The sequence below is a fragment of the Gekko japonicus genome, unplaced genomic scaffold (genome assembly GCF_001447785.1).
Source record: "Gekko japonicus isolate JY-2015 unplaced genomic scaffold, Gekko_japonicus_V1.1 scaffold812, whole genome shotgun sequence".
Classification (NCBI taxonomy): Eukaryota; Metazoa; Chordata; class Lepidosauria; order Squamata; family Gekkonidae; genus Gekko; species Gekko japonicus.
Genome location: NW_015176474.1, coordinates 659141 through 685812, shown reverse-complemented (window position 1 = coordinate 685812; position 26672 = coordinate 659141). Strand labels below are relative to the sequence as shown.

Genomic DNA, 26672 nt, shown 5'->3' with positions numbered 1-26672 from the left:
TGCATTTGAAATTGCTTATATTTAAAATTATGAATCAACACTTGCAAGAACTCTCGATACAGAGACACATTCCACATTTAAATCCACATGTCTAATCCAAGTTGGAAAAACCTAGCTTGCTTGTGTAATGGTTTGTTTTCAACTCTGAACTGCAATACCAGGACTTCTTTAGCTTTAATTTTGAAAAGAGCATTAAAAAAATACAATGGGGCTCACTAGCCAAACTTTGAAGTTTTGCTGCCTATAGTGCAGTTGGAATTTCAAGGCAGAGCTTTGTATGCACACTTATACAGTAGGTTCACCTGGGGAGGGGTGGATAGGTGGGAAGTCGGATTATCTGGAGAGACAAAGAAAATGCATCAAACTTAAAATATCAGTTAATGAATTCATTGTCGCAGCAACAGAGGTCTCAGTCCTCCAACAAAACACGGAGACAATAATAATTAAAAAAACACAACAACCCATGATTTCTTTCTTGGAATGGCTGCGCTTCTTGAGAACAACATGGCTTTATGTTTGTGGTCAACCAGAGGAAAAGGGTATAAAGTGCTTCTCGGGAAAAACAAATCAAAATAAATAGAAATAATTCATGGCAGGGGGGAAAAAAGTTTTGATGGGCGGTTATCTCCAGCCAGTTTGCTCTGAGGATGTGTCTTTCCCCATAACTGTTTCCAAAGCAATTTGCACCCCAGATCAACAATCTCTACAATAAGTGGCGCTAGCAGCAGAGTCCATTTCCCCTGTGTATCCATCCCTTCTTTCACTGGTCTGTAAACCTTGTGTGGAAACTACTTCCCAGGCCGAAAATAAGCTCCACCAGCCATCCAGCTACATAGCCTTCATCCCATTGGCAGTGACGTTCTCAGTCACTCCATCGCTCACGGCTGCCGAATCGTGGAGGCCGGAGTAGTGCTTGAGCTCAGAGTTTGTCAGCAGCAACGGCTGCTCCCCCTTCTTGTGTGGCAAGAGGGGCTGCCGGGTGTAATGTTCACCATCTGGAATGTTCTCTGGCAGGTTCTGGTTTTTGCTCTCGGGCAAGAGGAGGATGCAGATGATGCAAATGAGCGTACAGCAGGCAAAGATCACATGGTGGAGGAAGTAGCCTTTCTGGTTATGGAGCTCCATGATGGGCGCCGTCAGCATACCGAAGCCTGCGCTGGCCTGGACCAGACCGAGCCCACCGCCCCTGTGGAAAACGAGCATCCTTAGCAACGACAGTGACCGTCATCAGTTGATCAGCATGCACTGATAATATTTAGTAACATTACGCGGAGCAGATTGAAATGCATGGGTGCACGTTTGTTGTCCACAGAAATGCGTCATCTCCAAAACATACTTATTAATAAGCTTGGACCTTGCTTACTTTTTAACAGTAAAAAAGGAAAGCAGTTTACTATGGTCATAACTTTCCAGTTAAACAATTACATGTACAGTTAAACAAATACCTACATATCTTCAGGACGCCTCTCCCAATATGCCCCCAGAAGAGCATTACGCTCTAGTAATGAGAACCTCCTGGTGATCCCCGGCCCGAGAGAGATCTGGCTGTCATCCCCCGCCTGGTGGAGCTCTCTGCCAGAGAACATCCATGCCACATGGGATTCACTACTTTTCCTTACGGCTTGCAAGGCAGAGATGTCCTGCCAGGCATGTGGCTGAGGACAGCGGTGGTCTGGCACTGTCACACTCCCCCTCCCCCCCTCCATATTTCCCCCTCCATTCCAGAGGCAGGTGGATACTGAAACTATCCGTCATCTTGGACACAGTACTGTTTCTCTGATGAATTGTTTTAATATATTTTAATGTTGTTTTTAATTTTCTTAAGTCGCCCTGAGCCCCTTTTCAGGGAAGGGCAGCCTAGTAAATTTAATGAAATAAATAAATAGTAAATAAATAGTTCCACTGTGAATGCATTTTGAAAAACCCTAACCCTAAATGCAAACACAGACAAAGTCTAGCTCTACCAGTCTTACTAGTCCAGACAAGCTCTACCACTGTTGAGTCGCCTTGTCCTTTCCTGCTATCCCAGGTGCCAAAAATCCTACAGTTTGTCTTCTTCACTGCAACAGAGGGCCAGACTCCATCAAAAACTTAACCATGGTTACTCCTTCTGGGCCTGAGAGGCACCCTTACTCAAAAGCAAAACTAAACTGTGTCAAAAAGACTGCAATTTATAGTGAAAGACAAATCTTTCTTCAAGTATCTGTTTGGAAAATGCAGCCTCCATGACTATACCGTACCCCCTGCATTCTTCTCCTCCGTCCCCATTTAAGCTTCAGAAATTAGAACTGGTTTTGCTATCTTCAACAGAGCAGGACTCTGATGAGCAAGGGCAGAAAGCCCTTAAATAAAGACATAAACAAACAGACCACCCCTTGAGCAGGGCTCCAACAGCAAGTAGCAGGATAACTAATGGTGCCCACTCCTAGAAGCAGAAGGGCCTATAAAAGAAGAAGAGCTTCTGGCCAGCTATTAAATCGTACCTCTGAGTGAACGTGGTAGGGTGGGGAGGGGAGGAAGGGGTCCACCACAATCAGGGGTACTTGTGAAGAGAACCAAGGCTGATTTCAGAGGCACAGAACTTCTGAAGGAATTAATTTTAGGTCAATTATACCCCAATAGGTCATTCCAGGGAAGTAGCTGTGTCACTATGTTGCACCAAAATTAAACAAGAGTTCAGCGATCCCTTAAAAGACTAACAAATTTATTGTAACAAAGTTTTTGAGAGTCAGAGCTCACCTCAGTATATAATATTTATTCAGATTTCTAATCATCCTCATCCTAACAGTCCAAATTGTAACTACAACTTAACACGCAATTGAATAAAACCAACAGAATAAATATCCATGACAATCCAACTACCATAGAATCCTAGAGTTGGAAGGGGCCATACAGACCATCTAGTCCAACCCCCTGCCCAATGCAGGTCCAGCCTAAAGCATCTCTGACAAATATTCATCCAGCCTCTTCTTGAAGGAGCCAACCACCTCCCTAGGCAGCTGATTCCATCTTTGAACCACTCTGACCGTGAAAAAGTTTTTCCTAATATCCAGTTGATACCTTTCTGCATGTAATTTAAACCCATTGCTTCGGGCCCTATCCTCTGCTGCCAACTGGAACAGCTCCTTGCCCTCCTCCAAATGACATCCTTTCAAATATTTAAAGAGAGCAATTATGTCCCCCCTCAATCTCCTCTTCTCCAAACTAAACATTCCCAAGGCCTTTAGCCCCATACAGCCCAACTCAACCACCAAGAAAAGACAGACATACATTTAAAAGATGCCTGCCTTATATGGTCTACTTTAGAGTCAGTATGGTTTAGTGGTTAAGAGTGGTGGACTCTAATCCGGAGAACTGGGTTTGATTCCCCCCTCCTCCACATGAAGCCTGCTGGGTGACCTTGGGCCAGTCACGGTTCTCTCAGAACTCTCTCAGCCAGGGGTCATTTCGTAGAAAAAGAGCTAGGGGAACTCATTAGCATAACTCATTAGCATATGCCACACCCCCTGACATCAGGGGCCCGGCGGTGGACCTGCAAGGCCAGCGGGAGTGTGAGGAAGCCCCGCCAAGGCCCTCCCTGGCCCCAGGCAGGCAGGGGTGGGGAGAGGCGGGGAGGAAGCAACTTACCCTCCCTCTTCTCCTGCCTCCTCCTGGCTGAATGAGGGCTGGAAGCAGGGCGGCCGGAAGCAGGGGGCGGGGCTTCGTCATGTGCCCCACCCCCTGTACCTCACCCAGGGGAACTGCGTTCCCCCGCGATCCCCCCCGAAATGACCTCTGCTCTCAGCCCCAGCAACCTCACTAGGTGCCCCTTGTGGGGAGAGGAAGGGAAGGTGATTGTAAGCTGCTTTGAGACTCCTTTGGGTAGAGAAAAGTGGGGTATAAAAACCTATTTTCCTTCTACTTTAAATTTAGATTCATTCATAGAGTAAAACCCAACAACCACATCAGTCACAGAGAAGGGGAAAACATTTCACTGTGGGAGCTTGGACAAGTGGCACCTTAATAATCTCCTTTGCACCTCCTTCCTCACAGTGCCTTTGTTTATAAAGTGCCTTTCCATTCCCCAGATAGCTTGGAAAGGTGACCACTGCACTCAGACTTGTGAAATTCTCTGTGTTAACACTAGGGAGCAGGCTTCCCTCAGATTTACTTAATAAGAACCGTTTTTTTTAGACTAGCAATAAGCATCGAATAGGTATTCCAAACTGATTTGTTTTAACATCATTATCCCTCACTCATATTTATCTTCTGCAAATTTCATTCAGCTAGGTGGGCTGTCATTCAGTTAACAGAATTTTTAAATCGCGCGCTGGAACGATCAGACGGGGAAAGTCCGCGAATGGCCCGTCGGGAACCGAAAACTCCAAATTTGAAGTAGTACCTTTTTAGTACGGCTCTGAAGCGTGGCAAAACGGGATGCTCATGGAAGATGGACGTTTCCCAGATGTTGATGTCTGGACATTACATTTACATCCATGAGGCACTTGTGCCTCGCGCAGATCTAAAGAGCCGTCTGATCGGACCCACTGTCCCAGTAATTGCTGGTGTAGCCTAAATTACAAAGCAGGAAGTCCTGGGACTGAGTCTTTCCTCTGCCATGTGAACTGACTAGGGCTGTGTCCATGCGCTCTTGGATACTGTTCTACTGTTTCACTACAGCAATGATTTGAAACAGATTTGGCTTGTCCATGCAGCAAGCAGGGAAAGACATTCTTTCACAGCCTTTGTCCCTTCCCCACCTGCAATATGGGCCCACTAGTACTAGACTAGCTTCCAAATTATGTGGATTACAAGAAGTGACCTAGTTGAACATGCACCGATGGGAGGAAGAAGCCCTGTGCACCCAAACACCCGTCACCAATGAGTGACAAGAGGTCTGACCTTTGAACAGCTTGGGTCCTCAATACGTGAAGGACTGTCTCCACCTCTACTGCTATACTTGGGGCTTGAGACCCACATGTGAGGCCTACTTTAGGGAACCAGCCTCAACCAAAGCTTGGCTGAGAACCAAGGGCTGGCCTTTTCTAGCACTGCCTACCATCTATGGAATGCCTTCTCCCAAGAATTGAGAATGACCACAGTCTGGAGAGGTGTGTGTGCGTGCGTGCTTCTGAACTGGTTTAAAAGCCAACCTGATCCAGAAGGCCTTTGATGTTGGCTGAGGGGTTGTTAATTAATTAATTCATTCTTACTTATTCATTTCTTACACTTATATCCTGCTCAAGGCCTGCTTAATGATAATCTGTCTGAGAGTGGTGGCACAAAGGATTTATCCTCTGGTTAATAACATCTGAGCTGAACAGTACGGCTGTCAGTTCTAGCCCCGTGTTGGTGTGAGCTACCAGCCTTGTCCCTAGCTCGCTGTCCACCGAGCAGTTCGAAAGCTTTGGCGAGTAGATAAAATGGGTACCACTCCTTAGAGAGGGTGGGCACACCAAAGACCCCCCCCCCTCGGTGGGGGAGGTGTTAGCCATCGACCGGAATGCTCAGCTCGTGAGATTGAAAGCTTAAGAAAAAATCTCTTCGACTCCGAGAAGCCTATAATGGGCTGTTCCGGCCAGGCGGTAGCAGTGTGGCGCTGCAAGACCTGGAGAAGCTGACGTCATCTAGCCGAGCCGAAGTGAATATGCCGACGGAATACGTCTGACTCTGCAGCTGAACAAACCCTCGCCAACTGTGAATGTGTGTGATTTAAAAGATATATGTTGTCCTCCCTTACCCCCATAAATCATTGTTAGTCCCGCGTGAATGAGTAACTGTAAATCGCTCAGAGCCAGCAAGCTCTGCAGGATTGAGCGATTAATAAATTGAAAGATTATTATTATTATTATGTTTGCACTGCTGGGGGAGGGGTGTGTGGCTGCTGCTATTGATAGTTTTAATGGTTTCTCATTTTACATTAGACGTTTGCTCAAGGCCTTTGAGCAGACACAGTGCTAGCAATATGCAGACCCTAACCCTATTTCACCTTCCCATTTTTTTCTGGCAGCGGTGGATGATATGGGGGAGTAGGCAGTGATAGGACAGAACCATGCAAGATTATGCATGGAGTGGAGAAAGTGGAGAAAGAGAAACCTTTTCCCTTCTTCCGTAACGGTAGAATGTGGGATCATGCTATGAAACAGACTGGCAGCAAATTCAAGACAGACAAAATGGATAGTTTCCTTGTGTAACTCACTGCCTCTAGATATGGAGACGGTCAACAACAGACCATAAATTTGTCCACCCTCTTTTAAGCTATCAGCCATAATGGCCAAATAGGGCCCTCTGGTGTCAGAGGCACAATGCCTCCAAGTTTCAGATGCTTGGGAGTGGTCAGCAGGAGAGGGTTTTTTTGTCTTGTAGGCTTCCCTCTGGCAATCGACTAGCCACAGCTGGAAAACACTATGGTGGACTAGATGGACCATTGGTCTGGTCCATGATAGGTGTTGAGTATACCTTCCTGGGTCGCACCAGGATCCCTGTATTGCTTTCTTCAGGAAACTCTTCAGTTGTACTTCTAAAAACCATTTTTTGCTTGCATTTATTTGTTCTCTTATCTCAATCACATGTTACATGTCCCTGCATTATTCTACAGAAATATGAATGCTATCCATTAGAAGTAATCCCTTTTCTATAGTTTTCATGAATCCCAGAGCAAAAGAGAAGTGAATCAAAAGGCTTTGTTATTGGCAGAGGATTGCAGGTTCTTGCTCCACTTCCTTCAACGCTTCCAATTCACCCTCTGAGCCCCCAACAAACCAGAAGTTTAAGGAAATCCCATAACCGCTCAGGGGAGCCAGGCCCTTGAAGTAGTCAGGATCCCTTCGGTTCATTGCTGCTGATCTCTTACAGGTACGGAAAGTGAGAGGTGACCCAAATAGTAAAAAATGAACCTTTCATCCTTTACTTTCTCTCCCCTTTCTTCCTAATTAACTTGTTCGATAAAATATCACATTCTTGTTCGGCAGACGCAAACGGACATGGACACACACAGAGTTGTTCTGTCAACGTTTACTGCAGGAGGATTATGAGTTTCATTTTGTTAAATATCTGAAAAGCAGCTTTATAATGCACTCCTTGGCACAAGGAATTAGAATTCTTCAATGATGCCTAAGCTGTTGGCAGACTGGAATGGGGCTGACCACAACTAAGGGGTCAGCATACTAAAGATTCTCAGCAACTGATGTGCCAAAGAGCTGCCGCTCCACATCTCCCTGTATTGCTTTCTTCAGGAAACTTAGTTGCCATCCTCTAGGTGGCACCTGGAGATCTCCTACTATTACAATTGCGCTCCAGACGACCAAGATCAGTTCCCCTGGAGAAAATGGCTGCTTTGGAGGGTGGACTCTATGATATTATACCCTGCTGAGGTTCCCTCCCCTCCCCCCCAATCCTGCCCTCCCCAGGGTGCACCCCCCAAATCTCCAGGTATTTCCCAACCCAGAGTTGGCAACCCTACCCTTGGCCTGATTATTTTTGCCCAGATCTGGAATGGTCTGCTAGATTTTACAACACTTGCTAGGGAAGAATGTAGGCGGACTGGCAAAAAGAATGTGAGACTGGGACTAGCCACTTTGCTTGATAAAGCTGAGTCCCCTGAACCAATGGCTAGCTCATTGAGGGAAGAATTCCTGTAAAAGAGTCTCTGGACAGAAAATCCAACCCAGCACAGTACAGGCACCATAGTTATCATGTTGTATATTTTAATCCAATCAAGTATTTAGAGCTATAGTCTACTGCCTTCTCTCCCTTCAAACAGGCCGAACAGATTCCTTTGCACCAGCTGTCATTCAAACACGCCCATCAAGCCTCTTTTCCCCTTCTAGGCCCTCCCCTCCTTCTCTGATTGGAGAAGAGGCTTCCGTTGTGCCTTGCACGCCCTCTTTCACCGATCAGAAGGGTTTAATCCTGGTTTTCGCAGACTTTCACCATCTTCCACCAAGTTCATGAAAATTCAGCTTTTGTTTGGTCTTGCGCTTATTCCCTGCAACTGAACTCCTGTCCTGATGCCAGAACCGAAACACAAGCCTGTGAGCATGCTCAGTTGCTTGCCTCCTATTTGTGAGCCCTGGGTTCAGTCGTGCTGATTAGACCCAACCTCAGTCTATGCGTTCAGCTCTCTCTGGATTTACTGCATGGGATCTTCCACTTGGCTCCTCTCTACCCCTTTCTCTGCCAAGCACTTTCCTCGGATCTCCCAAGCCTGTCAGCTGCTATTTTACACAAGATCTCAAGCTTCCAGCCATGTCTGGTGGGGGAAACCCATGAGGGAATTGAATGAGCAGCTGCAAAAAACAGAACACGCACTGTTCAGCGGCTGGCTCCACCAGGTGAATTTCCATAAACTTGTGCAAATTTATCTTTGTAGGGGAAATTTTTTACCGGTAAATAGTAAGATTCATGACATAATCAACAGTTCAGCAATGTCAGCTGAATGCAGTTCTTCAATATAATAGAGCGCTAAAGTAAAGCATTAAAGAGATAAGATCATCTTAAGGAAGTATGGACAGTCATAATCAATATTCCCCCTAAGCTGCGGAGTCTCATGAGCCAAGATTCTACTTTGTGAGCCAAAAGACGTACTAGGATTAAAGTTGTGAGCAAGTGTACATTTTTTTTTAAAGAAAGAGAGAGGGAGGGAGGAGATTTGGGGGCAATACCTGGGGAGGGATTTTCATTTCTCTTAGACTCTATGGTATATCATAGAATCTATCTTAGTTTTCCCTCCCTCCCTGTATCCTCAGAACAACCCTGTGAGGTAGGCTATGCTTAGAAAGAGAAGGACTGACCCTGGGAGCTTCACTGGCAAGTGAGGATTTGAACTGGGCTCTCCCAGATCCTAGACCCACAGTCTAACCAATACATCACCCTAGCTGCTGAGCCAAGAAATCAAAGGGATTTGCTTATTTATAGCTAGGAGAGAAAGAAAGAACATTGGAAGGAAGGAAGGAGGGGTGGAAATAAAACAAATAGATGAAGAAAGAGGAGAGAGAGAGAGGCTCATTCTTTTTGCATGCACCATCTCCCTGCATTTGCAAAGAACAGCAACGTGTGAGCCTGTTTTCCATCCCTGGCGCTAGACAACTGCATTCCCATGCCTCTCCCTTCACAACCATGTGTGACAGAGCTCTGCTCCCCTCTCCCCCAAGGTACCCCATCACCCCTCCCCTGTGGGATGGGGGATCTTTTACCTGTGATCTTCCAGCTTGCCTGCCTTTGCCCCATGCCCCGCATCAGCAACACAAGCTGCAGCCATTATCTGCCTCTTAATCAGCTGTTCAGCAGAGGGGACTAAGGCAGCTGGAAAAGCCCTGGCCATGCCACAAGGCTTCATGGGAATTGTAGTTCCCCATGGAGAGGATGGCCCCACATGCCAATGGCAGAAGGGCACCCAAGAGGACTACAGAGACGCAGATGCTCTGCAGCGCTGTCCATGGCAGGAGTTGTAGTTCTTCGGAAAGGCTGGGGGGGAGAGGCACTGCTGAGTGGGAAGAGAAGGAAACCGAGAGAGTGAAGCAGCTGTGCTCAACTGAAAAAAGGGGGACTGATGCAGCAGCCATGAGCGGGAGGGTGGGGCCACCCGAGAGGAAGCACCCCTGTGCTTAAGCTGAAGAGCCGTGCCCAGAGGGGTGAAAATCTGTGGGCATGCTCACGGATGTGCATGTTACTTGGAGCCCTGGTTGGGTTAAAAGATGAACTAAAGCGTGCCAGTGCTAAGGATAAATGTGGATGTACTCTGGGAATCAGATAGGTACATGTTGTGACTAGATGGAAAGTGCCATCAAGCCACAGCTGATTTATGGCAACCCCATCAGGTTTTCGAGGCAAGAGACGTTTCAGAGGTGGTTTGCCATCGCCTGGCTCTGCATCACACCCCTGGTATTACCTGGAGGTCTCCCATCCAAATACTAGCCAGGGCCAATGCTGCTTCGGTTCTGAGATCTGATGAGACAGGGCTCTCTTGAGCATGACTAGACAGCTAGACTAGACAGCTACATGTTATGATTAGACTGTCAGATTAGGACTAGGAAGATCTGGATTGTAGCCCCCCCCCCTTTGGCTGTTGAATTACTGAATGGTCTTGGGCCAGTCATTCTCTCTCGAACTGACCAGCTTCACAGGGGTGTTTTGAGAAGGGTCACTATGTATGCTTAATGAACTCTTTGGAGGAGGAAGGGGGTATAAAACACAAATAAATGTGGGGGCTGTGGTAACAGAACTTGTGGAATGGGGCACAGTTAAGTCGCCATCCTGGATCCCCTCCTGAAAACTAGTTCTCGCCTAGCAATCTATGATACCAGTGGACCGCCTTGTGCAAAAGTGAATGACTTCAAAATTACACAGGTTCCCAAAATGAGCTTTTCACAGATCCTACCTGATTACCGTCGGCGTGATTTCAGCACAGAAGAAAACACTGAGACTTCCAACTGCATGTGATGAAAACATGCCTACGATGGAAAACGCAGTGGAGAATCTGTCCTTGACGCTGTCACTCATACCTGTTAGAACACATGAATAAAGGTTTATTTCCATCCCACAAAGATATACGAATCGTCTATTAACACATGCACTGAAGAAGTGTGCGTGCCCACCACCGCTCATACCTTGAATAAAACTTTGTTGGTCTTAAAGGTGCCACTGAACTCAAACTTTGTTCTTAATACATTATAGCTGTTTTAAATCAGCTGTATTGCCTGGCTGATTAAATGTAGGGACTCTTCAGAAGACAGTGAGTAAGTCTTAATGACTGGTGCTCCCAGGGATAGGAAGCTAAAGCCCCTGTTCCCACTGGTGTTCCTGAATGCACTCATATTTGCCCACAAAAAAGAAAAGTAACACACCATTCCTCTGAAGAAAAGTAAAGGTGCTTGGATGCAATGAAGGCAAAATCTGCCTTCTACACATCACACTTGATGTCCCAGTGCAGGCTGTCAATGAACACTGGGATCCACCAAGGACACATGGTTAACACCTGCACAGTCTGTTGCTGTAGCCTAGGATGAACATTCCACGTGCTAGTCAAAAATTAACTTTCATGTCACAGTGAAAATAAAGCCAGCTGAAAGGACATTGTGAGCTGACAGGCAAAAAGCACGCTCACGTCTCCATTTCCTTTTAAGCTGGGACTCAAAATTCAGTTTGCGCTGAATGCCAATAAGGAGTTCTCACGCAGCGGCACATGACTTCGCCATACAAGAGTTTCCACATCTGCTGCAGAGAGTAGTGATGCCTCACGCTAGATGGATTTCAAGAGACAAGCACAGAAGAGGCCAGATCTTATGCATGATGGGAGCAGAAGAGAGAATAAGAGCATGTTTTACTTCCCCATGCCCCAGTTGTGCCTGCCCTACCACCAGTTGTCACAGGGTGCATCAAATACATCAGATAGGGCACACATCTGGGTAATATTTGGGAATTGGCCATGCAGTCTGAATGTGCTGTTTCCCTCCCATTTTGAACATCATGTCTGTGTGGGTGACTGACAGATCCAGTTGGTCAGCCATGTTGGTCTGAAGCAGTACAACAAATTGAGAGTCCAGTGGGGGCACCTTTAAGACCAACAAAGGTTTATTCAAGGTAGGAGCATTCGTGTTCAAGGCACCCTTTGTCAAATACACTGGAATGGGAAGTGACGGGAAATCTTCATTCTCTCCTGTCAGGCATGGAGGGCACTTAAACACTACCCCCCCTCCAAAAGATGCTGTTATGTCAACAGACATCCTAATATCCCTTGCATACATTCAGTGTTCTAATATACTATTCTGAAAAAGGAATACACTAAAATACATTAGAATACAGAGGATTTATAGTCCTTCTTGTTGACATTTTTCTGCTAGTTTGACATATTTATTGCTTTACAACTGTTGACCCTATAACCTTAACTTGTTATTAAGTGTCACTTTGCATATCTTGATCATCATCATGTTGCATGTTAATTTGCTGTTCATTCTCTGGCTATAAGTTTGAACCTTGCAAGCAATTCTAACGTCTTTGAAAAGCTCCTACCTTGAATATACCTTTGTTGGTCTTAAAGGTGCCACTGGACTCTAAATTGGATGACTGATGGTGCTGGCTATGTAAATGTTGGATCAAATGCTTGAAGCATTAATTTCTATGTGTGGGAGGGAAAGGTAAGGGAGAGAGTGGAGTGCCAGGGGGCTATACCTGAATCCAGTGTTTTGGAAGAGAAAGTAAAGTCAGAATGTCTTTTAGATGAGTTAGGAGGACAGTCTCCCTGACAGTGCTTCAAAAGAGTATGATGTTAATGCATGATTCCATTTTGCAGTTCAATTTGTGAATTTTTTAAAGCTGAAAAGCAACCAACAAATCTATTAAAAGAATAATATATGATTTCTGAAAATTGTACCTGAGTCTGGAAGTTGACTGTATTTTCCAATCACTGGATTACAGATCATAGACCGTTGAAAATGCGGCAGAAAGGAAACAAATACACAAATAAGAATATAAAACGAGAAGCGCTACAATTAAACATCAGTAATTAAAGGTAAAGAAAATTAAGTGGCATTGTAAAATAGCTTCCTTCCCCCTTCCAAAACATTTTCCTTTCAATGCCGCAGCAGGGTGGAAACATATTTTTTTCTTTCCAAACCGCCTAACGGGGCATGCAATTTCCTGCCTTATTCCCAATGGAAGGATAGAATTCTAATGAGATGATAACAATAAAACACACACTGGTGAAGCATTCTAGGGCTAGAATTAGTGCAGAGACTAAACAAAGGCCTTTATGTTGGTAATGAAGGGAGAATTTTTTTAAAAAAACAACAGAGTCATGATTTGCTGTACCCAGAGGGCACAGCCAGCAAAGGGTTTGTTAGAAAGGAAAACCCTTTCGTTTTTATTTTATTTTTTTTACTCAGGCATTGCTCAGCTTGGGTGACTTTGCCAAAACACCAAGTTTAGTATGCAGATTGAAAAAAAAATTACTCACAAGCTGCTTATGGCCCATGTATTTTTTTATAAAGTAAGCAGAATGCACAGTGAAAGGAGCATTTATTCTTGCACAAAATCTGGTGTTCAGAAATGTAGGTTACACAGACCCTTTGTTTACTGTACAAACTCAGGAGGCGTCACTTGGCCTGCCTATCAGCTGGTGATGGCCCTAACACGGGATCCTAACTCTTCAGAGCTGTCCCTCTATTTTTATTTATTTACTTCGTGTCTTTCCCTGCGGGGACCCAAAGTGGCTTATGACATCTTCCCCTTCTCCATTTTATCCTCAAAACAAACCTGTGAGGTAGATTAGGCTAAATATCTGTGACTGGCCAAAGGCTACCCAGCAGCCTCCGATGGCAGAATATTTTTGCATAACTTCGTTTCATGTTGATATAACGTTTACATCCAGTTTATATATAAAGCAGATAATTTAATGGCCATTCCACAAAAATATTTACAGCTGCATGACTCATGCACACTAACAATGACGTACGTAATAAAGACCTGTGTTCACTGAGCAAAGGAAGATCTTTTTTAAAATATGTGCATGTGTGTGAATGTGTGTGTGTGTGTGTGCGCACCGGGAAGTCATGGTGACCTCTGGTGACTGACCTGTTGTGTCTTGTGTCTTAAATACATGTTAAGCTTGAACCTCAGCCAGGATTCTAATCTGTAACAATACCATTGGCTGAAGTATTATCTGTAACCAATCAAATGTAAGATAATTGTGCTGGAGGGAACTATGTTCATTGGATGTTATATCTGGATTATGATTGGACCTTAACTATGTGAGGGCGTGGCTACACCAGCCCGGGATTGTTTTAAAGGGAGCTTTGCTCCTCTGTTTGTTGTTGTTGTGTCGTCGTGTCTTGTGTGATCTTGGAAGTTCTCGTTCTTAATAAAGCTGATTCACTTGTTACTTACAACGTTGTTGAGTTGCATACATGACTCCTACTGGGGGCCTGGAGGATATTCAGAGGTGGCTGAATAAAGCCTGCCCCCGCCTCCTCTGGTATTTCGAGGAAAGTCGCCCAACCAAGTACTTGCCAGAGTCAGCCCTGCTAAGCTTCTGAGATCTGATGAGACTGAACTTGCCTGGGCTAGCCAGGTCAGGGCAGCAGAGGAAGATCTTATGGTGGTCTTAGGCTTATGGTGGTCCAGCTTTTTGTTGTTTCTCCCCATGGAGACAAACACATATCTCCTGCAACACCTCCTTCTAAATCAGCATGCACTCCCCTGGTTCAATAACTGATTGGTCCTACTTCCCCTGTAGTTTCTGCAGGACTTCCAGACTTCAGGGGAGCTCTATTTGCAGGGGTGGAAGAAGCTACATTAGCCAAAATCCTATTTTTATGCGAGCCTTTAAGGCACAGGAATCCTCTCCCGCACTGAATCTGGCAAGCCCAGCTACAGACTATTGCTGAAAGAAAAATAAATCCTACACAAACCCAGATTCTGATGATGTTTTGCCCACTGCATTTAAAGTCCAATTCAAATGCAGAAAGTCTAATGTCCTTGGACCAAGGGGAATTTGAGTCTTAAGAAGCCTGTGCTATAGTTAATTGATACCGGTACTTGGCCTGAGGGTAGATTTGCTATTTTATTCAGAATGGATAATATGCTCTCGGTTTAGTCACTGAAAGTATGCTTGCACAAGAAGCATGAAGAGGAAATAAGGAGAATACAAAGGGGAACAATTTGCTGTAAATACTATGCCAGTTGTATGCTAGATAAGCAAATGGTCCACCTTCCCTCTATGAAATCTAGTCCCAGTTAAAAATTAGCCACAATGAAGTGGTCAGAATAAGGTGATTTACAGAGCTGGCTGTCAGAACGAAAAGAACAAATAATCTATCTACATTCTTGGACACTGTCACACCCTGAGGAATGGGTAATAGATTCAGGAAGCGCTTCTTTACTCAACTGGATAACTAAACTGTGGGATTCACTGCCAGCGGATACAGTGATGGCCACTAGCACAGATGGATGTAAAAGGGAATTAGACAGATTCATGGAGCAGAGGTTCCATCAGTGGCTACTAGCCATGGTGACTAAAAGGAACCTTCACATCCCTGAGGCTGTAGACCTCTGAACATCAGGGCTTAAGAGGTAATGTCAGGAAAGGCCTTTGCTGTGTTTGTTGTTCACCACAGCAACTGGCCGGTCACTGTGTGAAACAGAATGCAGGACTAGACGGAGCAGCTCTTTCTTGTTAGCTGCTCCCCAGAGTATTTTCCCCTCTGTAGCTAACATCAGCTTGAGAGCCTTGTGCAACTGGGAAGAATGATGCTCTGCTGAACAGCATAAAGGCACACAGCAGTTCAAGGTCACTCACAGTTGAGAAGGCCCAGTTGTAGAAGCGAAGCCAGAGCCGTGAGGATCATGAAAAGCAGGAGTCCCCCTCTTCGCCCAAGGAATCCGACAACTGGGCACATGGCCAGGCAGGATGCCAGTGTAATCCCTGCCATGGTATAGTAGTCTGCGTAGAAGTTGTCAGTGAGCGACTGTTGAACTTCGTGACCCATCATGCTCTTTGCAAAGCAGTGGTGTATCCCGTACCCGGTCAACCTGGGGCAGAGAAAGAGCAGTAAGAGGGTGCTAGTCAATGAACAGCTGAGCAGACAATGAAACAGAACGCGAAACTAGAATGCAAACAAACAAAACCAACTCAGGCCAGACTCAAAAGGTTCAGCCTCAGAAAAAAGAGGCGGATAAAGGTTCCACATAACGCTCTTGTCCTCGCTTTGCATTTTAAGACCAGTCTAAGCATTAACATAGCTGGGCAAGCACGCCAGTTCCAAGAAGTACCTCCCATTGCTGCGCCACAATATCCAGCACGACCTGGCACTGGATGTTCCCAGTTGTCCATGCCAACAACAGAAGATGCTTCTGAGAACATCTGGCATGGACTGACAAAGGAGCTTTCCAATGTAATCAGAAGGGTCCAAGTGATGAGTCACCCTGGACATTACTGTAGGGAGAGATGGCTTGCTACATCAAAGAAGTTTGCTGCAAGGATGAAGTAACAAGATGGCAGAGCCATTGCGACTTTCTCTGGACTATGTATGAGCAATGAAGATCTCTTAAGATCCGCTTACATTCCAACACAGCAACAGTTCTGCTGTCTCAATGCAAACAAGTATGGGTAGGAAGGGAAAGCTGTATTGATGAAAGCTGCAATGATGTCATTTTGGGGTGGTGTGGGGAGTCTATATCGCACCTAGCAAGCTGCTGCTACTGTGTCAATCAAGGCTGTATAGGCCCTGCACTAAAGAGATCAAAGTTCTGTAACCTGGACAAGTTATGCACATTAAGAAAGGTTGAATATAATACTGTAATCCTGAGGAGGAACTATGCAGGTCTCCTAACACAAGTTGTGGGTAGAAAGCACAGTTCCACCTTGAGTCTGATCCTACAGCCCATGTCCACTTTGAAGAACAGCCAGATCTCTTACTGTTTACAAAACACACACCTGTAGTTTTGTATTCCCAGTGCTGAAAGACAGGACGTTCTCCATCTCCTTATCATTGCCTGTGGACACTAGTATAACACTTTGGACAGGAGGCATAGTTGTACTTACGAGTTTATGCACAGCACAACAATGTTCTTCCAGAGTTTTCTGGTTTCTACCACTTTAATGATGCAAACTTTCTTTGGCCTCCTGGAAAGCTCTTTCTCTAGTTCTGAAATGAAAGCAAAATTTCACATTTGAAAATGCTGTCTGTTTGACAAAACAGAGTAGACAAGCAGCAGCAGGGCTTTTTTGTAGAAAAAGCCCAGCAGGAACTCATTAGCATAACAGGCCACACCCAACAGCAGAAACTCATTAGCTTATTAGGCCACACCCCCGACAGTGCCGCTCATTAGCATATAAGGCCACACCCTGTTCCTTCCTTTGGCTTGCCTGGGCACCCTGCGGCTGCGGGGAGCCCGGGCAAGCCAGCCCTTGGACAGGCCGGGGAAGGCATGGGGAGGCATTTAAATGCCTCCCCAATCCTTCCAGGGACCCCCCTCGCCCACCCGCCTCCGAGTCGCCCGCTGCTCTCCAGGCCTTCCCTCTGTAGCCTCGCACACAGAGGTTTTGGCTGTAGTGGGCGTGGCCAACTCTGAAGCCAGCCGAACTCCATTCCTGTGCATTTCTGCCCAAAAATTGCCTTGAGCAGCAGTATATGGATGTTGTAATTAGAGCTAGAGGCTTCTCTGTTCCTTCCTTCAAGAGTCCATGACAAGCAGATTTGTCTGGTATAAGCTTGCTACAGACTCCTCAAGCTTATTTACTGTGAAGAGAAACAAGAGTTCAGTATCTATATATTTAAATACTAAACCTAACTCTAGAGTGTGGCTCAAAAAATGAAGACAAGTACAGAACGGGGAGATGTTTCCACAAATCTGGGGGACACCTCTGGTGTGCAGAATTTTTAAATCTTTTTTTTTTTAAAGGAACAGATAAAATTAATTTTTTAAAATGCCAAGATCTTACAATATTACCTTCTGAGATCTCAGTAGCCATTTTGGAATGCCTAGGCAACTGCAGACACTTGCCTTGATAATCTAAAGTATCTACTGCAGTTTCATTTTGAAACCTGAGGTGGGGTAAGGAGTGGGAACCAGGCAGGTAAAAAAGGCAAGGAGAAAGATGGGAAAGGAGTAGGAAGCAAAGCCAGCGTGCAGGGAGGGAGGAAAGAAAAAATGAACAAAAGGGGGGAAAGGAAGCAGGGAAAAGGAAGAAGCTGCAAGCAGGAAGGAAGTAATGTCTGAAGAGAAAGAGGCTTTGGTAATATTCTCTAATGGTTCCCCTAGGGATTTTAATCTTGTGTTGATACATTCCAAGATATTTTGTGATTTTGGGAGCATTTATTCAGGGATGAAAGGCAAGGAGCTCTAGCACTAAATGCCCACCACGTTTGCCAGCTGATGCCATGCCCCAAAGAGAAAGAAGCTGATGGGGGAACTGAGAAAAGTTGGTGGGACGGGAGGGAGGAAGGGCGAAGAGACAGTGGAGACTCCGGAGGGCTGTGAAGAGGAGGGAAGGAGGGAAAGTGGAGGCGGCATGGGGAGGACAACTATTGAGAGGAGAATAAGACTCATCATACAAATCACTGTAGGTCTCCAGCTCATTTACATCTTCCTTAACCCTATGCTCACGCATCATTTCTTTGGCTTCAATACAAACTTGTAAAACATTATATTTTCCAGATTCTATGCCATACCTAGAATATTATCAGCCATGAAGGAAAACATTCTGTTCTAGTTCTGGAATGTCATAAACAGAGCACATCATAGTAATCGCCCAGGCTGAACCCCTTTGGATCCCTGCACACCAGTACAGTGTATCTCCTCCTACTTGATGCCTGTCTGCATTCCTCCTTAGCTTGCTCTCTTCTCCTTGACCACATTCCCATAGAATTTGAAGATTAAAGGTTGCACCTCGTTTTCAGATAGCTATGTTGTTTTCAGAGTAGAATTTGGAAATAGGGGTGAAATAAGCTTCAAATAGTTATTTACCTCATAGCCGGTAGAAAGTAAGAATTGTCTTCAAGTGACAATTCAAGGAGAATACTGGGTTTTTTTTTCCTTTAAGGCTCTTGATATGAGATATATAACTGATATAGATAAGTGGGCTGAATTAGTTCCCAAGAACTTTCTCCATTTTCCTTCTAAGGCTTTAACGTCCTGCAACATCATGTCTTTTCCCAGGAATAGTCTTTTCCCAGGAATAGTCATGTCTTTCTACATTTTTCAAAAACGTTCTGCCCAAGGAACCTAAAAACTTGCACACTACATCATGAACAGTTGGTCATAATCAAGGTTTTTTTTTTACTGTCCCTGTTTTTTTAAAAAAATCTTGATCTTTGTGACTTTTGGCAACATCAGCCTCTCTTAAACTTGGAACTAACTCGATTTCCTCTTTTCCATATACATATGTACAGGAAATTTCCTTTGACGATTTTTTGTGCAATGACATGGAGAAAAGTCCAAAAGGGAAAAAGATGTTTTGCTCATATTCTTCCAACTTTTATTACATCCTTTCCTGTAACATTACAGGCATTGTTATTTGTAACCTTTGAAATTCAAGGACATTATAGGAAAACAAGTACAGACCTGAAGAAATCACGCCATTTGTTAAGAAATAAGTTGCCCGATACAACACAGTCCATTAGGAGCCACAACCTTTTCTGCTTCCCTTAAAGTTTTTTTGGGGACATGAGTTAGTAGAGAATTAACCTTGCAAACTTAAGATCAGTTCCCTGTGAGTAAGCCCCACTTAGTAAAATGGGACTCACCTTCTGAGTAGATCTGCATAGGCTTGGTCCCTAAAGCGACTGTGTTGAAGCCTTGAATGTGTGTTGCTGCAGCAAGACATTTTTATTCTATGTTGGTTGCTTTTAATTGCTAGGATATTGTTTTATTATGCTGATTTTGATTTTACTGGCTGTTTACTGTTTCTCAGTATCTTATTAATTGCAAGCTGCCTTATTAATTGCAAGCTGAAAGTGGGAGATAAAATATTGGAAACCAAATAAATGCAGCAGCAGACATGAAAGAATAATAATTAGGATTCTGGTTTCTAGTACCTATCAGTGTGCTAGCTTTCTATCAGTACAATGTATAAACTGCATAACTGCATAAATATGAACACTCTGTAATTAAGCAGCACATCTCACCACATCCCCTTCTGCTGTGTAAAGAAACGGAATTCTCTTACATAGAACGCTGGGGAAATCACAGATGCTTTGGCATCATTGTGATCCAGCAAAATGTATTGCAGAGTGCATTGCAGAATTGGGTTTCCCCTCCATGTTTTAAAGGATCAGGTCCTCATGATACCAGAGTACTAATTACTATATATTTAGCAGCTGTGTCAGGCTCTTCTTTTGCAACAGGACAATTTAACTATTCTTTTCATTTTAGAGGTGGGGGGGGCATTTATCATTCCCTGTCCAGGAACATTAAGAGGATAGCAGAAATGCACCCTATCTTAAAATCCCTGCAGGAGTCATATGAGATGGTTTCTCCATCTCATATCCGTTTCACAACAAAAGACCTAACATCAACAGAGCTCCAAATAATGTTCAGCTCTAGGTTACATCTCCATTGAGAAAACGGCATGCGAGTAACTGATCCAATATGATAGTTGGCTGCTTTTGAAGATACTGTCCTAAATCACAGAATTTAAATGTAGGTTTCCCCCCAAAGCCTAAATCCAGCATTTTGGAGCCATTATATTGATGTCACCACTGAGACATACACCGGGATGCCTGCCCCAATTCCATCTTCATTTTTCCCCCAGTGCACATTCAGAAATGGCCTTTCTAAAGGTTGGTTCTACCCGAATATCATTTTTGAAATATTTCAAGCCTGCCTCCAGAATGTCATGGGTGGTTTGCCAGATCGAATTCCTGTTGGTGGATAACAAAGAACTGGCCTGGCAAGGAATTTATACAGTGCCTCTGTTACCATAAACAAACAAACAACACAACACAACACACACAAGTTTCCACAGGCATTAATAGGTCTGAAAAACAGGTAACTGCAAATACAACAGATTTTTCGAGACAAATCCCCACAAAGAGCAAAGTAGCTAAGGAAGCAGATTGTTTACAAGGGGTGCTTTCTCCAAGCGCTCTCTATGTCTCTCTCAGCACTGTAGTTGCTTCAGTGTGCTTTCCTTGTCTGCATCTAAGAGCTGAGCTATAGGACTAACAGTCAATTATGATAAATGTGGAGTCCAGTGGCACCTTTAAGACCAACAAAGGTTTATTCGAGGATATGAGCTTTCGTGTGCATGGCACACTTTATAATATACCTTTGTTGGTCTTAAAGGTGCCAGCTGGACTCCACATTTGTTCTACTGCTTCAGACCAACACAGCTGACCAACTGAGTCATTTATGATCTATTTTTTGCTGGATGTGTACCTCTTTCAGAACTTCAGGTGAAGGACCAAATCCTTGAATGCTCTTCTCCATATAAAACAACCCCCCAAAAAAACTACAATGCCAGGGGCAGGGGTTCCCAGTGTGGTGCCCAGGGATGCCATGGTGCCTGCCGACACCTTTCTTGGTGCCCATCAAGTGATTTCAGAAAGTGGGTGGGGCTGATTTCCTGCTGAAAATCTGATTGGCAATGCCAATCAAAATAACATGGTTTCAGTGGCAACTGCTACCACGGTGTTTATTTTATTTCCTCTCACCTTTCTTTCCTAGGGTATTTTTAAATTACCCCTCTTCTCCCCTGCACTTGGGCTTCTACTAGGGTTGCCAGGTCTGATCGTCACCTGGAAGTGACGGAGGCAGGCTGGTGACTTTGGGAGTGATGCTCTAGTTCTTGGGCAAAACTCTATGGTAAAATCGCCCTCAAACCATAGAGTTTTGCCCACAACCCCCCAACATCACCGACACGCCTATGTCACTTCCAGGTGATGTCTTTGAGTTGTGCTCGACATTGCTGTTTGGAGGGGGGGAATTTCCTCCCGCTGGACAGCTAGCGGGCAGGAACCCATGAAAGCAGAGGATCCCCCGCCCCCACCTGGGGAATGGTAACCCTGGCTTCCTCTGTGTGTGAGGCTCCACCTCCTTTGGCAGCCATTCTGTGGTTGTGCCCACCACACTGTGTTACAATTCCAAATGTGCCCACAAACTCAGAAGGTTGGGGACTCCTATGCTTGGGAGAAGATTCCAGCCTGACCTTACTACTGACACACCACTTTTGTGTGTGCAGGGAGTTCTTTTAAATATGGGGGGCCTTTTTAAGATTTGACTCTCACCTTCTGTGCAGAGTGGAGCACTACGGCTCATTAAGATGTGAGGCTGTTGAACACAGAGCTCAGCTTTCAGTGGACGTGTCTAGGGCCTTGATGGAACCCGTGTACACTGCAGCCTGGAGAAAATGTGCTTATACATTACCTCCAGTCTGGCTGCTTCCCACATCCCCCATCTGGAACTCCCTGATCGCAAGCCCATTAGAGCTCCGTGATGGGTTGTTGTTTTCCTCACTTCCTGGCAGAGCTGTGGGGAACCACCTGTGGCCTGTGAGAAGGAGCCAACCAAACAGGTAAATGAAGCTTGTTGGATTGACCGAGGGAGAGTCAGGACAGGAAGGGGTAGCGACATGCTCCACTGGACTTAATTCACAATCTGCCCCAGTACACTAGAAGCAGTTCTTGATTACACCGTGCCTACATAGTGCTTTTTAAAATGTATATAGGCTCCCATGTTCCTATTCAGTCCATACCATATATATCCTAAATCTGCTAAGTTTAGCAAGACATCAATTTGTAAACTGCAGGACAACTGCAATTTATATAACAATACCTTCCTCAGGACAGACAAAAGGAAGTACCTCTTTACTCAACCAGCAGTTGAATTATGGAATTCACTGCCAGAGGATATAGTTATGGCAGAAAACATAGGTGGCTTTACAAGGGGATTACAGAGATACATGGGGGAGAGGCCATCAGTGGCTACTCCACATTCAGAGTCAGTAAACCTCTGAATATCAGTGCTAGGAGGCAACATCAGGGGAAGGCCTTGGCCTCAGTGCCCTGTTTGTGGTCCTTCAGGTCAAATGACTGGAGCATACTGGACTAGATGGACCACTAGTCTGATCCATCAGGGCTTTTCTTATGTTCTTAATTTATGTTCTACTCAATCAGACCATAAACTAACTCAGAATAGTAAGTGAATTGACATTACACCACATTATGTGGGCAGCATAAATTAGTTCCATGGTAGATGATGTGTCAATGTAGATTGGGGATATGTTACGGTGCTTTGTAGACTGCATGGTCCTGTTTGATCTCTTTTAACACCAAGGAATATAGAAACACTATTAAGAGGAACACTGTCTCTTGACTCATGCAATTTGCTGTTAGAATTCTGCTGCATAAAAAACAAACTGGAAACTGGAAACTATGCAAATATTTCCTACATAGAAGTGTTTGTTTCTTGACCATCACTTGATGGCGAACAACCTCCCTTCTACTATATTATTATTTTATTACCATGAATTGTAACAATTTTCTTTCCTGCTTTCTGGGGTAAGTACTACCATCTCCATATAAATTAGGAAGTGGTTCCAGTGTTTCATCACTGGAATTTTATTGCCTCATCCCCATATTTGATGCTAATTTTGCTTTTGCAAAATTGAAGAGAGAGAGAGAGAGAAGTGTTTTCCACAAAATTTGTGGTGTCATTTGTATTCTCCCATCATGTCTTTTTCTGATATTTTCCTACAGCAGTGCAGAGAGGAAAATAATATGGGATTGTCAAGGAGCAGGTTATGTCCCATGTCTTAATAGTAATGGACCAAAATCCACAATTAACATTGTTACAGAATATGTCTATTAATTTGTATATTGCTGCAGAGACAGATCACTCATATAATGTTGAAAAGTGGGCTACTGTTCATTCTATTGGTTCTTGAACTTTTCAAGCCGGACTTTCTTAAATTCAGTCAAGTGTTACGTACTTCTGCATTCCAAGGAATGAAATGACATCCATAGCCCTTATTCAGAAATTATACCTTATGCTTAAGCTAAACTTCAGAGAGGGGATGCAACCCATTATTTTCTTTATAAAAACAGTTCACGTGCCTGTGTTATCACAGCATATCACAGGAACAGTCACAACCACTCACCGGGCATCACTCCTTTGATATCACATTCTGTGTTTGTCCTGTTCTTGTGAGATAAGTGAAGGATGAGCTTCTTTGCTGCTTCAAATTGCTGTGTGGCCATCAGCCATCGAAGAGATTCTGGGAAAATACTGCAAAGATGAAGAATACCTTAGTGGAGGCTTCCAAACAGCTGTCAATAGGAACTTCTGTTCATACATATAATGACTGTAGTTTCAAATAGCACAAGAACCCAGATTATTACCCTGCATTTAAAGTCAAGGAAAAATTATTTATGTTTTATTTATTTTTTAAAAGTACAAGCTTATGTACTTTTAAGTACAAGTGATCCCCTCATGGATTACTGCATTGTCGTGGTGAGAGGGCTTGCGTGGTTCGATGAGGCTGTGGGCTATGCCGTGGAGGGCCACCCAAGATGGACAGGACACAGCAGAGAACTCAGACCAAGTGTGATCCACTGGAAAAGGAAATGGCAACCCACTCCAGTATCTTTGCCAAGAAAACCCCATGGACAGTATCAAAAGGCTAAAAGATATGACACCGGAAGATGAGCCCCTCAGGTCGGAAGGTGTCCAATATGCTACTGGGGAAGAGCAGAGGGCAAGTACAAGTAACCCCAGAAAGAGTGAAGCGGCTGGGCCAAAGCCGAAAGGACGCTCAGTTGTGGATGTGTCTGATGGTGAAAGGAAAGTCCGATGCTGCAAAGAACAATACTGCATAGGAACCTGGAATGTAAGATCTATGAATCAAGGGAAGTTTGACGTGGTCAAAAATGAGATGGCAAGACTGAACATCGATATCCTAGGAATCAGTGAACTAAAGTGGACAGGAATGGGCGAATTTAACTCAGAAGACCATTATATCTACTACTGTGGCCAGGAATCTCGTAGAAAAAATGGTGTGGCCTTTATAGTCAACAAGAGAGTGCAAAAGGCAGTACTGGGATACAATCTCAAAAATGACAGAATGATTTCTGTCCGATTCCAAGGCAAACCATTCAACATCACAGTAATCCAAGTCTATGCCCCAACCACTGATGCAGAAGAGGCTGAAGTGGACCGGTTCTATGAAGACCTACAACACCTCCTAGAACTAACACCAAAAAATGATGTCCTCATCATCATAGGGGACTGGAATGCTAAAGTAGGAAGTCAAAAGGTAACCGGAATAACAGACAAGTTTGGCCTTGGAAAGCAAAATGAAGCAGGGCAAAGGTTAACAGAGTTTTGTCAAGAGAACACACTGGTCATAGCGAACACCCTTTTCCAACAACCTAAGAGGCGACTCTACACATGGACATCACCAGATGGGCAACACCGAAATCAGATTGACTATATAATTTGCAGTCAAAGATGGAGAAGCTCTATCCAGTCAGTAAAAACAAGACCTGGAGCTGACTGTGGTTCAGATCATGAGCTACTCATTGCAAAATTCAGACTTAAACTGAAGAAAATTGGGAAAACCACGAGGCCATTCAGGTTTGACCTAGATCGCATCCCTGATGAATATACAGTAGAGGTGAAGAATAGATTCAAGGGTCTGGATTTGATAGATAGAGTGCCTGAAGAACTATGGACAGAGGTTCGTGACATCGTACAGGAGGCAGCAATCACCACCATACCAAAGAAAAAGAAATGCAAGAAAGCAAAATGGCTTTCTGATGAGGCTTTACAAATAGCAGAGGAAAGAAGGAAAGCGAAAGGCAAAGGCGAAAAGGAAAGATTTACCCAACTGAACGCAGATTTCCAGAGAACAGCAAGGAGAGATAAGGAGGCCTTCCTGAATGAACAGTGCAAAGTAATAGAAGAAAACAATAGAATGGGAAGGACTAGAGATCTCTTCAAGAAAATTGGAGAAATCAAGGGAGCGTTCCATGCAAAGCTGGCCATGATAAAGGACAAAAACGGTAGGGACCTAACAGAAGCAGAAGAGATTAGGAAAAGATGGCAAGAATACACAGAAGAACTATACAAGAAAGACCTCGATGTCCTTGACAACCACGACGGTATAATCACTGACCTCGAGCCAGACATCCTGGAATGTGAAGTTAAATGGGCCTTAGAAAGCATTACTAACAACAAAGCTAGTGGAGGTGATGGTATCCCAGCTGAGCTATTCAAAGTCTTAGAAGAGGATGCTGTTAAAGTTCTGCACTCCATTTGCCAGCAAATTTGGAAAACGCAACAGTGGCCACAGGATTGGAAAAGATCAGTATACATTCCAATCCCAAAGAAGGGCAATGCCAAGGAATGTTCAAACTATCGCACAATTGCACTCATATCACACGCTAGTGACACTGTCTAACCATCTCATCCTTTGCCGTCCCCGTCTTCTTTGACCTTCAATCTTTCCCAGCATCAGGGTTTTCTCCAGTGAGTGCAAACATGTCTTTCAAATGCCGGGAAAGATGCCTGGCTTTAAAGTTTGATGCGAACGTATCAAGCAAGCTAGTACTGTGAAAGGGTCATTATGGCTCCTGATTCTGCCACTTTCTCCAGATACTTGGTGACATATCTCTGCAGGTCTGCTATTGGTTCACTGACTTCAGCCTTTGAGAAGTTCCTGGTGGTGATGCACTGTGCTAAAACTGATGCTGCTTTTGGAAGAGCAGTTCTTCAGAGCCTGTTTCTTCAAGACGACCTGCAGATAACATCAGGTACATGGCTCCCTAGTCATCAAATCACCGCAGACTGTGACTGCAGCCATGAAATTAAAAGACGCCTGCTCCTTGGGAGGAAAGCGATGGCGAACCTAAACAGCATGATAAAAAGTAGAGACATCACCCTGCCAACAAAAGTCCGCATGGTCAAAGCAATGGTATTCCCAGTAGTCATGTATGGCTGTGAGAGTTGGACTATAAGGAAGGCCGAGCGCCGAAGAATAGATTCTTTTGAACTATGGTGCTGGAGGAGACTCTTGAGAGTCCCTTGGACTGCAAGAAGAACAAATCAGTCAATCCTCAAAGAAATCAACCCTGACTGTTCCCTGGAAGGCCAGATAATGAAACTGAAGCTCAAATACTTTGGCCACCAAATGAGAAGGGAGCACTCACTGGAGAAGACCCTGATGCTTGGAAAGATTGAAGGTCAAAGAAGACGGGGAC

General features: G+C 44.5%; 1 protein-coding gene across 1 annotated transcript in view; it reads right to left on the bottom strand.

Moving 5' to 3' along the window:
* Positions 1-212: 212 nt before the first annotated feature.
* Positions 213-26672, bottom strand: part of SLC22A23 (solute carrier family 22 member 23) — a 171011-nt gene continuing 144551 nt past the window's right edge. The window contains 6 exon segments of the mRNA XM_015427179.1: positions 213-1186; positions 10358-10481; positions 12350-12382; positions 15272-15504; positions 16517-16619; positions 23573-23700. Coding sequence (XP_015282665.1) covers positions 829-1186; positions 10358-10481; positions 12350-12382; positions 15272-15504; positions 16517-16619; positions 23573-23700 — 979 coding nt within the window. The 3' untranslated portion in view covers positions 213-828.